The sequence below is a fragment of the Condylura cristata genome, unplaced genomic scaffold (assembly GCF_000260355.1).
Source record: "Condylura cristata isolate star-nosed mole 26May11 unplaced genomic scaffold, ConCri1.0 scaffold00022, whole genome shotgun sequence".
Taxonomy (NCBI): Eukaryota; Metazoa; Chordata; class Mammalia; order Eulipotyphla; family Talpidae; genus Condylura; species Condylura cristata.
The window spans coordinates 23,775,283-23,789,379 of NW_004567123.1; the positions used below are offsets into that span (position 1 = coordinate 23,775,283).

General features: G+C 44.8%; 2 protein-coding genes across 5 annotated transcripts in view; both read left to right on the forward strand.

Moving 5' to 3' along the window:
- Positions 1-9,004, forward strand: part of RALGAPB (Ral GTPase activating protein, beta subunit (non-catalytic)) — a 75,108-nt gene extending 66,104 nt beyond the window's left edge. For all 4 annotated transcript variants that reach the window (XM_012728298.1, XM_012728300.1, XM_004687376.2 and 1 more), the window contains 4 exons: positions 2,701-2,809; positions 3,604-3,682; positions 4,471-4,619; positions 5,106-9,004. In XM_012728298.1, coding sequence (XP_012583752.1) covers positions 2,701-2,809; positions 3,604-3,682; positions 4,471-4,619; positions 5,106-5,299 — 531 coding nt within the window. In that variant the 3' untranslated portion in view covers positions 5,300-9,004. The remainder of the gene's footprint in view (positions 1-2,700; positions 2,810-3,603; positions 3,683-4,470; positions 4,620-5,105) is intronic.
- Positions 9,005-10,316: 1,312 nt separating this feature from the next.
- ADIG (adipogenin) overlaps positions 10,317-14,097 on the forward strand; it is a 5,399-nt gene continuing 1,618 nt past the window's right edge. The window contains exons 1-2 of the mRNA XM_012728116.1: positions 10,317-10,443; positions 13,329-13,443. Of these exons, the coding sequence (XP_012583570.1) occupies positions 10,317-10,443; positions 13,329-13,443 (242 nt within the window). The remainder of the gene's footprint in view (positions 10,444-13,328; positions 13,444-14,097) is intronic.

Consider the following 14,097-nt stretch of genomic DNA (forward strand, 5'->3'; position numbering starts at 1 on the left):
TCATCCTGTAATAGCCTTTATTATTTTCCTTGATTTAATTATCCTGGTACCAGGTTTGATTGTTTGATTTATTCCTTCTCACTCCTAGCTTTTCATTTGGTCCCTGAAGTACTCTTTACAGGTCCAACAGTGGACCTATATATTCTACATCTTTAATCATGTGGCATTCAGCTTAAACAGGACTGATTGTGTATAAATAGTAGCATTTTGGTGAATAACTCAGAATATGATAGGCATGCAGCAGCTACTATTAAGAATAAATCATTTTGCTTTTATACTTTTTCTTACTATATCAGTAGATGTTATTTCTTTATCTTTGTTTTCCCCTCATGCTAGATCTTAATCCTTATCAAAAATTGGTCAAACTTGGCAAGATAGCAAAAGTGCAGGATCAGTCCATTAGGTTGAGAAAATCTTTTAGAACTAAATAAACAAAAAGACAAAAATGTAAAAATTGAGTGAAGCCATTCTTAGTACAAAATTTTAACGTCTACAGTGAAAATTGTTTTTACCCTAAGTATATGCGTAAAAGAAAAGTGAAAGTGGGGAGTTGTCTAAGAGTCTCTGCACTAAACTGGTTGTGAAAATCAGGATTGTTACTTTTGAAAGTTTCAAAGAATGTGTTTCAGAGGTGAACAAGGAGTATTGTACAAACTCACTTTCTGAGTGTGAGTATATTGTTACTCCCTGAAATCTGAAGAATTGTAACTCTTAAATCTTAAAGCACAGTGTTTTTTGAAAAAAAAAATTTAGAAAGATTTATATATGCACATAAGAACATGAAGTACAGGTTAGAGATGGGGGTGGTGAGAGGATTCCTAAGAGACAGAGTGGGGAGCAGAACAGGCAGGTTGACTGAAATACACAGCTGAAGGAAGCAGTGGGCGAAACAGGAGAGTTCTGCCTCACCATGTGGGCCACATCCCTGGCCAGGGATTGAACTTGTGCTACAGTGACTACAGATATCATCATAGTACTGCCAAAAACTTTAACCCATTGTGCCACCAGGAAGGGCCTTTTTTTGAAATTTTTTTAAGCTACCAATTTTAATAAGATAAAGTTGGAAAAAAAATATTTTTAAGCTCATGGAATGAAACTCTATTGGCTTGTTTCTTAAGTTTTAAAACATATTTGGCCACTAACTACACGTAAGATCTTTGGCAAATTTTTTAACTTTCATGAAATTGTTTCAACACCTATAATGATATGGTGGTGTCGGGGACCAGCCCCGAATGTCAGGTTGTAGAGAGGCTATCACAGGCAGAGTCTCAAGGTGGGAACGACGTCGGCGAGGCGATATTCTAAAATTTGGAGAGCGGGAGCGAGGAAGACACGGGAGTCAGAGTTGGATGCAAATCTTCCTGCTCTGCCTTCAGCAGAGGTTTATTTTTATACATTAGGAGTAAGTAGGATGATATCAGCACAGGAACTGGGCTGAGAGATTATAATCATCTTTGTTTTTCCTAAGAACAGTTTGGGGTTGTTTTGACCCTTGCTTGAGATTACAATATTCTAAAATCAATCAAGGTAAAAAACAGGTACATAGTGCACAAAATCTATGATTAATATTACTATAGTGGAGATCAACTAAGATAGAAGTCCCTTACACCTTATCTACTGTTTAATGGGTTTGTTTTTCTGCCTTAATCATCCTGGGAGACAGAAGAGGAAATTCCTTGCTAATCAAATCTCTGCATAGGAGACATAGGTGGGTTTCTTTATCTAGAGACTACATAGCAGAATCCTGAAAAAACTAGCCAGAAGACTTTTTGTGGATTCCTTTAAGGTGTATCAGGTTGAAAACTTGATTAGTTTAAAAAACAAGCAAACTGGATGAATTTCCACATCTAAAGGCCAAACAATAGGAAGTTTGAGTAATTCTTTAAAAAGCTGAATAGAAGGCTAGGTGAGATAATAGAATGATAAGATTTGGGTTATCCTCCATCCGGCAGTGAGAGAGACTTTGCAAAAACAGCCCTTTTGCTTTTATTTATCAGTCAGTAGTCAAGTCACTTGACTTCAGGGGAATTTTTTCACCCTGGTGCAGTGCTTGCTTGTCAAGGCAGACAGGCCTTGTGCGGCCTAGGCAGTCCAATTGTAAGCTGAAAGTTGCTCAGAATATTTTGATATTATGATTATACAAAAAAGGGAGGTCATAACATGAGTTAGTGTGGAAAGTCTGATTTTTCAGAGCAATTCCCCTCCATCCGGACCGTGTCTGACGACAGAGGTTGCATAGCTCGTGTCATGGTGGTAGTATTTTTAAGTTATGCTCTGTAACTCTGCCACCACCTTTTAACACCTGTTAAAGCACTGTACTTTTATTTACTAACAAAGCTTAAAAAAAATCATTGAACTCATTTGTAGCAAACCTTTCCACAAACTCTGAATTGAAGGGGACTTCTCAGCCTGCCACAGCTTTCTATCAGGAACCCACAGCTAACATTATATGTACACATTGTATATATTTTTTTGAATAACAAGCCAGTGAAGAACTTTTTTGTAAATATGTCTCACACTCTATTCATGAAGTGATTTCTTGTGACCAGATATGTCACTAGCAATTTGATAAATGGATGACTGGGTAATTTTATTTATTAATTTATTTTAATTTATTTATTAATTAAGTTTAATTTATTAATTAAGTTGATATTTTCTTCTTTTTTTTTCTTTTTCTCTCCTCTTCTGTGCCTCCTATAGCTTAGTCCTAGCTCCAGAATGAAGAAGCTGCCTCAGGGTCGCCCCGTGCCTCCCCTTGGACCTGAGACGAGAGTTTCTGTAGTCTGGGTGGAACGCTATGATGATATAGGTACTGTGTAAGGACTTTTGCTATGAGTCAAGTCATAGTAGAATGACAAAGACAAGCTGAAGGGAGCAGCAGCAGTACAGGCATGGTGTGGTGTCCACGAGTTAGGGCTAGAGTTCAGCAGGCTTGGGCTCTTCACCACTCACCTCACCCAGCTTCACCACTCACTGTCTTTGAGCTTTAGATTATGTACCCACCTGTTAAATGGAGACCCTCATGACACTTGTTTTTATAGTTACAAGGGTTTGGTGAGGCTAGTGAATATAGTGCTTCTAACTGTTCTTAGTATAAGATTTAATGGTTTGTTGCCAATTGGCCCATTGCATGTGCTTCCCAGATACTCTAGGACTTCTGCAAAGGGGAGAGAGGAGCATTTCCCTCACCTTCTCTTCAGGAACTGTATTATCTAATCTACTGCAAAAATTGATTTGTCCTTAGAATTTCTACTACAGATAAGTTGTGCATGATTTCTAAATAAGCAGCATAGGAGGTTAGAAATGCATACTTGGTATACAATCTCATGCAGCTCAGAGATTGTTAGAAAGTGTGGTTGATGTTTTCCAACCTCAGATCATGGCTGTACATATTTTCTGCTTTGGATGAACTTAACTAGAGTATGTCTTGAGAGAGAATTTTCTTTTTGATTTGTGAGAATAGTTGGGATTATATATTTTAGGATAGCACTGTGCATATATTTGTTGCCCCTTTTGTAGAGAGATTAGAAAAATTAGATTTGTTTTTATTTATTTGGAAAATATGAGAGAGTGCTCAACTATATTGTTGTTATTTTCTTCCAGAAAATTTTCCCCTCTCAGACCTGATGACAGAAATCAGTACTGGTGTAGAAACTACTGCAAATAGTAGTACTTCTCTGAGGTACACTCTTTTTATTGCTCGAAGCTTATCAACATATCATTAAGCATAAAAACTTCTAATGTAATAATAGTTTATTATAGTAATAAATAATGGAAGGAAAGGATAGAGAAGGAGGTAATAAACAACAAGTAAAAGATCGAAGAAAAAAGTTATTTGTGGATAAATGCACAGTGATTAAATAGGAATTTTAAAATAGTATAATTACTGTTTTATGTTCATCTATAGCAAAAAAAAAGGGAAAGTAGAGGCAATTAATGAAAGACAGTATTAATGGTGTAGCAATATTAGATAAAAATAATGCAGTTAAATTTGTTGAAGTTGACCAGCTGTTTAATGGGAAAACACTTCTAAGTTAAATGTAATACAAACTTGTGCTAAAATTTCTATTTCACTACCCATGCACAGAAAGGAATGAAAACAGACTGTAAGAATAACAGCATGTATCTGTATAAGTTTTAAAAGCTTCATGACTTCACTTGCTTGTTTATGGTTAAAAAAAATACTCTGAAATAATTCCAGGAGATACAGTTATCACATTACCATAGGGGTAAAATAGGCTCCTTGGGGTTCACAGTCACACATTGAACACATGGAGGACAAAGTGATCTGAACCCAGGCTTCTAGCTCCCTGTGCTCACCTCAGGCATCATGCACACAGGCAGTCTGCTGAGCACACGTCTCTTGCCCATTTGCAAACCACTACCTGGCAACAAGTTTCCTTGATGTTCTTAAATTACACATGACTTCACTTCTTGGTTGTCTAGGGTAAAAAGTTTTCTTTTCTTAAGATCTACCACTCTTGAAAAAGAAGTTCCTGTGATCTTCATTCACCCTTTAAACACTGGATTGTTCCGGATAAAAATTCAAGGAGCTACTGGAAAATTTAACATGGTTATCCCTCTTGTGGATGGGATGATTGTCAGCAGGCGTGCACTCGGTAAGGTCTGCGTGTGTGATAAAGGATTACTGTTTCTTTCTTCTTTTCTTTAACATCTTTATGAACCAGAAAGAAGTAAAATAAGGAAGCAATGGTATTACTTAGTAAATCCCTTGTGTAGAAAAAGTTTGGCTCTTGTTAAAAGGGAAGCATGTTTTCTTCTGTTTTGAACTGTGCTTAATCCAGTCAGAATGACTGTGACTAGAGCTGTAATTCACAAACATCCAGGAATGAAAAAAACAGGTAACTGTAATCCAGGGCAGGAAATGGTGTTAGACCATATTTTGATTCTCTTTTTCCTTGCAATTGTGTATTTCTTCTGCTAGATCTATCTTATTACAGTGCTTTGTCAATCTCTCCAAAAGCAGGACATCTTGCAGATGAAATTAAATAGTTTGAGTATGTGGAGAGTAGTTTATCTGATACTTGATAATTCACTAACCTGACTGGTTCTTCACATTCATTTTAAAACCCTCTGTCTTCAAGGGTTTCTGGTAAGGCAGACTGTAATCAATATTTGTAGAAGAAAGAGACTGGAGAGTGATTCCTACAGTCCACCACATGTCCGCCGGAAACAGAAAATCACCGACATTGTCAACAAGTACCGAAACAAGCAGTTGGAGCCAGAGTTTTATACTTCACTTTTCCAGGAGGTTGGACTCAAGAACTGCAGTTCTTAGACCACTGTCTAGGACTATTGACTCCAGTTTGGGGCTACGAAATCAAAACAATTTCATAGGTGATCACTGTAAAAATAAAAACAAATCACTCCCAAGAACTTACTGTTTAATCACCAAAATAGAAGAAACATATTATAAACCTATTTGATAGAAGACTTTGGCTTTCTAGTGAAATGGGCTCTCAGACACAATCATATTCCTGCTGGTAATGATGATACATATTTTAGCCATAAGCTTTCTTTTAAAGGTGACAATTTTAGTTAAATATAAGCCTTTTGAGAAAGGCTTTTATGCATCTCAGCTAAACATGTACATTGGTAGTATCAAATTTGCAAATTAGAAGTTGAAGATAGTATTATACCTCACTTTTTAGGAGGTGTTGTATTCAAATTAAAATGTCTCAGAATCTGCCAGGCATTTACACACTCAACGTTCATAGGTGGGAGAGAAATGTCCACCTTCTGCTCACTGATAGGTTCATTTTCCATACAACTGCCATACTGACAAAAAAAAAATTATTATAAACATAAATCATCTGATGTTAAGCTATTTCATATCTTATTTCCACATTTCTAAAAGTTATTCTCATCACCGCACACATCTGTCTGAAGGTCTCGGTTTTGGGGCCAGAAGTTCTTATAGAAAGGCATCTCGGTCCTTGAAGGGGAGACAGGTGGGTTTGTAGTGTTCAGAGCTATAAGAGCAGTGATGCCGCCACTCTCTCCACTGCTGTCCAGCTTGGTGGCATGACAGGTCAAACATTGTAATTCTCAGTAAAACATGAAATGTACATTCACAACAAGGGTTGAAAATGAGTTAGTTTCATCCACTGTTTCTTATTCAGGACCAAGCGGGAAGCTGCAGCAGTTTATCAAGGATTCTGATTTGGGGTTCAGGAAGTAGTTTCTCAGTGCTACTAATTAAGCTTTCCTGAGAGCTACTGGATTTCTTCAGATTGACAGACATTACCACCTTCTCTGGGTGACTGCTATTAGAAATGGTTCTTGTCATGTTTTCTGGACTTTGCCAGCAGAAGGCACCACAAATCCCTGCCAGGACTTTGGAAATACTGTTACCTCGCTGCTACTTTTCTGCCAGGGATAAAAGTTTTGAGGTGGCCAGACCCAGAACATCCTTACAAGGATTCCTGTTACAGTGCTAGAGTATATACTGCTCATTTCTTCTATTCTCATGTGCTTTTATTAAGGTTATTTTATGTTTAGAAGATAAGTAACATATAAAGTCCAAAGAGGAGTAATCACAGTTGTAGAAGAGATGTCTTCCCACTTGAACTCTGATGTCAGTAGATTCTGTAGGTCAAGGTTACAATGGTCTGTTTGGTTTGATGTTTTAGTAGTTTAATTAGGGGGTGGGGAATAGTGTAGGATCTAATTCCCTGTGCAGATATTTTTGTTCCAGAAGTCTGTATTTGCCATCTATGAGCAAGAAATGTGAGCACAGCAGCTCTTGGTCTTAAGTTTGCTATACACTTTTCTTTGTGTTTATTTTAAGCTCAGGTAAGGTAACCTCATCATTCTATGACTCCAGTTTCCATTCAGGGTATATGTAATATTACTCAATAATTGATTTTATTTTTGATCTGGGCAATAAACTGACATTTCCAGTGGTAGCATGGGGGAATGGGAGGGATAACAAGTTCTCTAAAATGTTTTAGTAACTCAGCAGGTATGAGGTAAGGTTTAACAACTTTAATTGCAATTCCAGATTGATGTTTCAGTGGAAAAATGGGTCCTTGTTCTATTGCATGTGAACAAAGAAGGCTGTAATTGATGTGCAACTTCCAACATTCCAGAGGCTAAAATAAGTGATATAGGTGTATAACTCAGTGTAATTCGTCAGAGAAATTTTTACCTTTGACACAGTTTAACTGTCAGCAAAATGTAAGGTAGTGTGTGGTGATGGTAGGCTTAATGATGCTTCCATTTGCTCTCATTTCTGGCAACTGTATTTTCTACTAACTCTGATAAGTGAACAATCATGTTAAATGCAGGTTGTGAACTGGAAGGCTTTGTGGTCTCTCAGAGGAGGGGGGATGGGTTCTGGACTGCGTGACCCCTGAAGACATGAAACCCCAGTGTGTACAGTGAACAGGGAGCAGGGCTCACATACTTTACCCAGAGCTGGTTCCTTCTGCCCCAAGCCAGTGTCTGTTATGTGTAGTGAGACTTCTTGGATTGTTCACTAGTATGGGTTTGACTTCATGGCCCCTAAGTTCACCCAGTTGCCTGTGTTAAAAATCACTTTTGAGTAGAAGAAATAATGCCAGAGGAGCATATTTTGTCTCTGATAATAACTTTTAGTATCTACTTGATAAATTTCTTAGCATATATTCATAGCCTTTCAAGGGAAGCCAGGACCAGAATATTTAGTTGCTATATGTGACAGGTACACCGGGGTGTGGTGGGAGCGTGGTGTTTGTGACAGGGAAATCATCTTGAGGGGCAGGGGCTGTCCTCCTCTCTGGTTGGGAGCCTGGAGGGCAGTTAGTGGGGCTTTGCATTTTGAACCCTTTCTTTATTCATCAGCTCGCTCTTTGGCTAGGCCCTGGTCCTGTCCATTGGCCCTTTGAAAGGAGGAAGAGTTACAGGCGGGCTGTGGTCTCTCCCTCTCTCTCCCCCTCCCTCCCTGCCCCCTCTCCCTCCTCCCCCTTTCCTTCCCCCTTTTCAGGGCAGCTCATTCTCCTCTGGACTCACTCATAAATACCCCAGGCTTTGGCTAGTGATGTCAGTTGCCTACAGGTTCTGTGTTGCGAGGCATTCGTGTGTGTCTACTTTTTTCATACTCTGGGGAATGCATTTGTCAGGCTCTGCAGATGATCTGTAGAGAAGCAGAGTCTTCAAGCATATTGATTTCTGTTGGAAGTTGGAATTTCACCCAGAGTGGGAGGCACCTGCTCAAAGACATGTTTCTTGGTCGATGGTAAGAGATGCATTGGCGGTGACGGGACACTCCGCTGTGGTAGTTCTCCATTCAACACTTAAAACCCATCCAGGGTTATATCTCCTTCCCAAAAAAATATTGATTTCTATGTTTACACAAAACAGTAAGTTGAGTTAGATGGTCTGATTTCCATGACAGCCTCTTTCCTGACAGATTGGAGGTGATCCAGCCGCTCAGTGTGGAATCAGGTTGTGGTTCTCGGTAGCTAAAGAAGCCATGTACTGTATAGTGTTTTCCTCAGAATATCACTTCATGTTCTTCAGATGCTTTTCTTTTTTTAATGGTGAGGGAAAAGGTGTAATTTGGGATTCCACAGTGCCTTGCATATAGTAGGCGCCCAATAAATATTTGTTGAAGCAAACCAAGTTTCCCAAGTCCTTGTCTCTTGCAGTGACCAAGAACATCTTTCTCCTCTGAAGGGCTTGGCAGTTGTGGCTAAAAAATAAGCAGTATCATTATTTGCTTGAAATCATGTATACAATTTGTATGAATTTCGATATGTTGCCAAGACATGATCTTTTTCTTATTGTATTTTCTGTAAATATTTCTGTCACTGAACTGTAAAGTAAAGGCAAAGTGTAAATATGAAGGTGTCCCTGTGTCCCCTCGCCTCCTGTGTTTTCTCTTCGTCGCATAGGGAAGGCAGCCCAGAGGCTTGTTTGTATTTATGCCAACCCTTTGTCCAGAAGACACCCATGGAATATTGAATGTAACACATTTAGCCAATTAAATTTTAAGGAGATTCTTTAATAATGTCTGTGTGCTTTTGGCCCGCTGCGTGCCTCCTGCAGGGTGTCCCCCGGGTGACTCCAGGAACTCTCTGCCCCGCCTCTGCACCTTCTTGATTTGGGTCTGTGGGTTTTCACTTGGCTTTTGTGGAGTTTCATGAAATACTCAAGATTTGATTAACTTTAAAGGTATTTGGCCTCGGCCAGAAGGAATGTCCATAATGAAAGCACGACCCACAGAGACCCCCCTTGCAGAGGCCAGCAGCCGCCGAGGAGCTGCTCGCCTCTGTCTTGAGAGCGTGGAGTCTTGACCTCTGGCGTCCAGCGCACTGGACTAGGGTGGGAGCCGAGGGCTCCATGGGGTGGCATGAGCATCTGATCACGGGGGCAGCATGTGAGTACAGCTCACGGTGGCTTGTACCGCTTAGGAGACAGCGGCAGGGTAGCCTCTGCCCACCCCTGCGTCGGCACTGACTGGAGGTGACCCCTCTGACTTGCCCCCAGAAGCCATACCCACCTGGCGTGGAGCCTCCTGCTGGGCTCTGGGGACCAGCGAAGCCTTGTCTTGGCATGTGGGAGTGTTCTCCCTAGGGGCTGTTAAAGCTTGGGATGCTCCTCGCTGAAACCCTGGTAAGAGAAACTTCCAGATTAGTCATTTATTGAAGGCCTGCTGTGTTTTAGAGTAGGACGTTTTACAATGGCAGCCTAGTAACCCTGTCTGGCCTGGCCGACTTGCTTAAAGGAAGCTTTAACAAGATTGATTCAATCTTTAAAAACAAAGATTCCGAGTAATAATTCAGGTGTCCTGACTCTTGGAAAAGGGAAACCCGCAGTTTGGAGCTGCGTTTCCTACATCGCCGTTACTGACGAGAGCTGTGGCCGTTGCCTGCTTCTGATGCACCAAGCCCCACTCAGGCCGCCTGCACCCCACCATCCCACAAAGGGTGGCTGCGGCACATGCAGCTGGAGTCCGGGGAGCGGGGGCTGGCTCCTGGAGGTGTCAGTACCCCACGTAGATGACCATGTTTACCCCACTTACTTTCTAGCTTTTAGCAACACAGTCACGTCAGAGTTACCTCCATCTTACGAGAGGATCAGAGAGCTGTCCGTGGATCCCACCGCATGTTAGCCGGGACCTACCAAGGCTGAGTCCTGATGCCTGGAAGCCTGAGCTGCTGTTCCCAGCCCTAGCTCCTGCCTGTTCATCCAAAACAGCTCTCCTTTCGCCAGAAGGACACCATGACTTTGTTAGGTCACCACTCAGTCACAATTGGGCTGAGAGCAGCGTGGCCCCAACCCAGGCTGGCCGGGACTACTCACAAAACACCATGAAGTACCCCCTGGTACCACTGGTGAACGACCTCACCTTTTCTTTCCTGGTGTTCTGGCTCGGTCTGCCTGTGGGCTTGCTGCTGTTTTTGTTGATCATCTGGCTACGCTTCCTACTTAGTCAAGGTGAGCCGCCTGGACTGGGCCCTAACCCTGGAGCTGGCAGGGATCATGGAGCTGATGTCTTGACACCGTGGCAGAGAAGGGCTTCTTTCAGGCGTTCTAACTGCAGGCTCAGACCCAAGCAGGACTTGTGAAGGATTGGTTTGGTAGTTCAGTTTCTTGACCTCTGAGTCCAAGTGTGATCCCCAAGGGTCACTGGGAAGCAGTAAGTCTGTACATGTCTGGGTCCCCTCAGGGGACTGGGGCTATTGACATCCATGGGAAAGGGGTAGCCCCTCTGTAGATGAACTTGTAAAAGGTGTCTCTTCTGTGAATGCAACCAGGCACCAAGCTTGGTGGAGCACGGGCCCGATGTCAGCCTCTCTCACCCGCTCATTCTCGGCCACCTTCTGTGCAGTAAGCCTGTAAACAGGAGCCGACAGCCTTTGACATGTGTCAGATGCCCTGCTGATCACCCACTGTTCTCAGGCTACACAGTGAACCCCAAGTTGTCTGGGTCACGGGGCCCCTGCAGCTGACACGTCTATCCAGCATACCACCCAGAGAAGCGAGAAGTGGAGCAGAGCCGGCTGTGAGGGAAGTGGGGGGCTGGTGGGCCAGAGAGACAGTTGGCTACATGTGTGAGACACTTCTCAGGCATCCTGGCTCCCTGGGCACCCCCTTCACCAGGGTCCTCTTAGCGACTCCTTGGCCTTCCGCCTCCTATTCCTCAGTCCCTTGACCTTTCACTACCTAGCACTGAGCCTGCTGCCAATTCTGGTTAGATGGCAATGAGACAGGGTAGGCGGTTCACCGATCTCTAACGTGGAGACTAGGAATTGTGAAATAATGGGAGCTCCTGGCAAGAGTCTAGGAAATCCTTTTGCTTCCAGAAAATGTTTGCGTTGAGTATGTTCTCATCTTCCCACAGCCCTGAGGGACACTGCTTGGGCCTGAGGCTTGTGGCCAGTGGATGTCAGTGTGGGCCTGTGCCCTGGTTATAGAAGCTGTCCCTCTGGCACCAAGGGGACTGGACCAGATGTCAGCCTCGCCCTTTAATAGTTCAGAACACTAGCTAACGCTCTTTCAGTGGACTCTGTACAGGGTCTTAGGTAAAACAATCGATGCGTGTTACTGAATCCTCACAATAATCCTGTGAAGTAATTCTTCCACGATTGAGAAAACAGGTCTGGAGAAGAGATGCAAGGCCACACACCTGCCCAACGTCACTCCCATGAGGTGCTTCAGAGTGTTCAGAGTGCCAGTTGTCTGGTGTCGCCCCACCCCCCGTTGGGCCACCCACCGGCTGTGTGACCCTGGGCCAGTCTTTGCTGAGCCGTCCTCTCACGCAGAAGTAGTAATGGCCGCTACCCCCGCGCAGGGAGGTGAGGGCAGCACAGTGCAGGCCGGCGCAGCACAGGTGCTAGTAGGTTGAGCATCCAGTCAGCGTGGTCTGAGGAAGTGCAGGTGGCTAGTGACCGCTCCGCGGTTGGGGACAGCTCCCAAGAGCCAGATGCTGTCTCCAGCAATTCCTTTTCCTTGGATGCCAGCGCTCCCCCAGCCCCTCCTCAGGTCTTCTGAAAGACAGTGGCCTGTGGCAATTTGAAATAAGTCGCTAATTTGGCGAGGAAGAGGCACCATCCTTAAGAGGAGGTGAGAGGCCCCTTTTCAGAGTCCCTGTCTTCTTGGGACTCTCAGTTTTGTGCTTGTTCTGTCCCTGTGCCAGGAAGCACCTCAGTTCCGGAGTCTGGGCCTACCAGGGTTTAGGGAGCTGGGGCTCAGGACAGCCTGGCCTGTGGTTTCGTACTCGACTGCGGATCTCTTTGTTGGGATCGGGGGGTCTGGCATTCAGTGTGGACAACAGACAAGAGCAGTTCTGATTCCCACTCCTGGCCTGGCTCAGGGCGTATTTCAGCCAGAAAGCAAAAGGGTGTCCAAGTTGAGGGAGGAGAAGGGAGACTGGGAGGCCTGGGGCCGCTGAGCTGGGCCCTAGCCCGAGTAGACAGCCTAGTCCCTAGTCCCCTCAAAGGGAAGACACTGCCCAGGAAGTCTGCTCCTTTTGCCTCTCGGAAGGAATGTGCAGAATGGAAACCTCTGAAGAGAGGGTTTTAGGGCTAACACGGAGTGGGCACAGCAGGCCCTCGCGCTTGTCCTTAGAGCAAGAAGTCAATTTGAAGCTGCCTTTGGGTTCTCTTGAAACCAGAGCAAGCACCTACTAGAACAGCAAGGGCCCATGGGCTTGGGCAGGAAGAAAGGCAGGTGAGGAAGTGGGAAGCGCTAGCCCTTCTGGCTGTGAGCCCACGTATTTCACCTCCCCTCCCTCTCTGAGAAATATGAATAACACCTGTGATTGCCTTCAGGAAGTTGTTAAGAGTGTTACATGGCAAAACGTTTGTAAAACCCAGCACATAATAGGTGTTCAGGAAACGGTCCCACCTGCCAGAGCAGTCACTGGCTTTTTAAGTCATCGTAACTGCCCACGACATCCAGCACCTGTTTTCATGTCTTACCACAGTTAACCCTCATAGAACAGCCCGTCGTGCCCATTTTACAGACGAAATCGAGGCTCTGTCTCCCGCTCTTGTTCTGCCCTCTGCTGGTGGCGGGAGGGGCTCTGTTCATCCTCCTGGACTTAGTAAGAAAACTAGAAACCTGTCACTGCCCCACCCCCTTCTCACCATGAGCCAGGCCAACACCAGTGCACACATTCACTAACAGGGAGGTTTCCCGCCCAAGGGGGGGCTGGTGCTCTTGCAGCTTGTTACAGTAAATCTTGGACATCAGCAAATCAGAAGAGGCAGACCTAAAGCCATCGGGGTAACAGTGATGTGACCTGGCAGGGAGCTCTTTTTGGGTCGGGCAAGTGACAGGATGTGACCATCCAAGAGGCCTTTTCTCAACCTCTGCAGCTTCAGAGGAAAATGACCCAGATTTGTGCTTTGATTGGGACCCCTGGATCAAAGGCCCGGGAGAGTTTTGCTGGGAGGAGAAGGTGCAGAGCCCAGAGGCGGAAAGACCCAAATGGTGAGTCTGTTCTGCCAGGTGAGGCCCTTCAGGGGCGGGGTGGGAAAGGGAGCCCTGCCCTGCTCTGCCGGGGCCCAGGGCAGCTGCGCTGAGAGGCCCTCACACCTCCTTTGAGGGCCGGCGCCACTCTGGCCGCTCTGAGTGGAGGAAGGCGGTGAGGCTGAGATGCAGGGACCCTCAGTTAACCGGTTACAGTGGTTCTGGACCTCCTGGGCCACCATCTTGATACCGAGGGCTCAGCCCCCAGAAAACACACAGCTTTAGGGCCAGCTTCCTGGGGTGTCCTGTGCAGCCCCACGAGCTCCTGTGTTGGGACAAACCCCAGGTTGATCTAATGCTCTGTTGTTGCTAGCTTGAAATTCTTAATATACAATAAGCTTTGAATGCGGGGCTCCACACGTTCATTTTGCAGTGGGCCCCACAAGTGCTGCAGCCTGCCCTCTGTACAGTCAGGGGGGTGAGAGGATTTGGGACCCCACCGAGGACGCGGCCCCACCCCTGTGAGTCCTTCCCCCCCAGCCTGTGTCTGAGCCCCTTTCCATTTGTTTCTAGCTTGGTTTTCCCGGCATCATCTGGGCGCCAGCAGTGGCCCAGTGGATGGGAGAGTCCCGCCAGGGAGGGAGGAGGATTTGGCAAGGGAGATGCTTCCCTGCC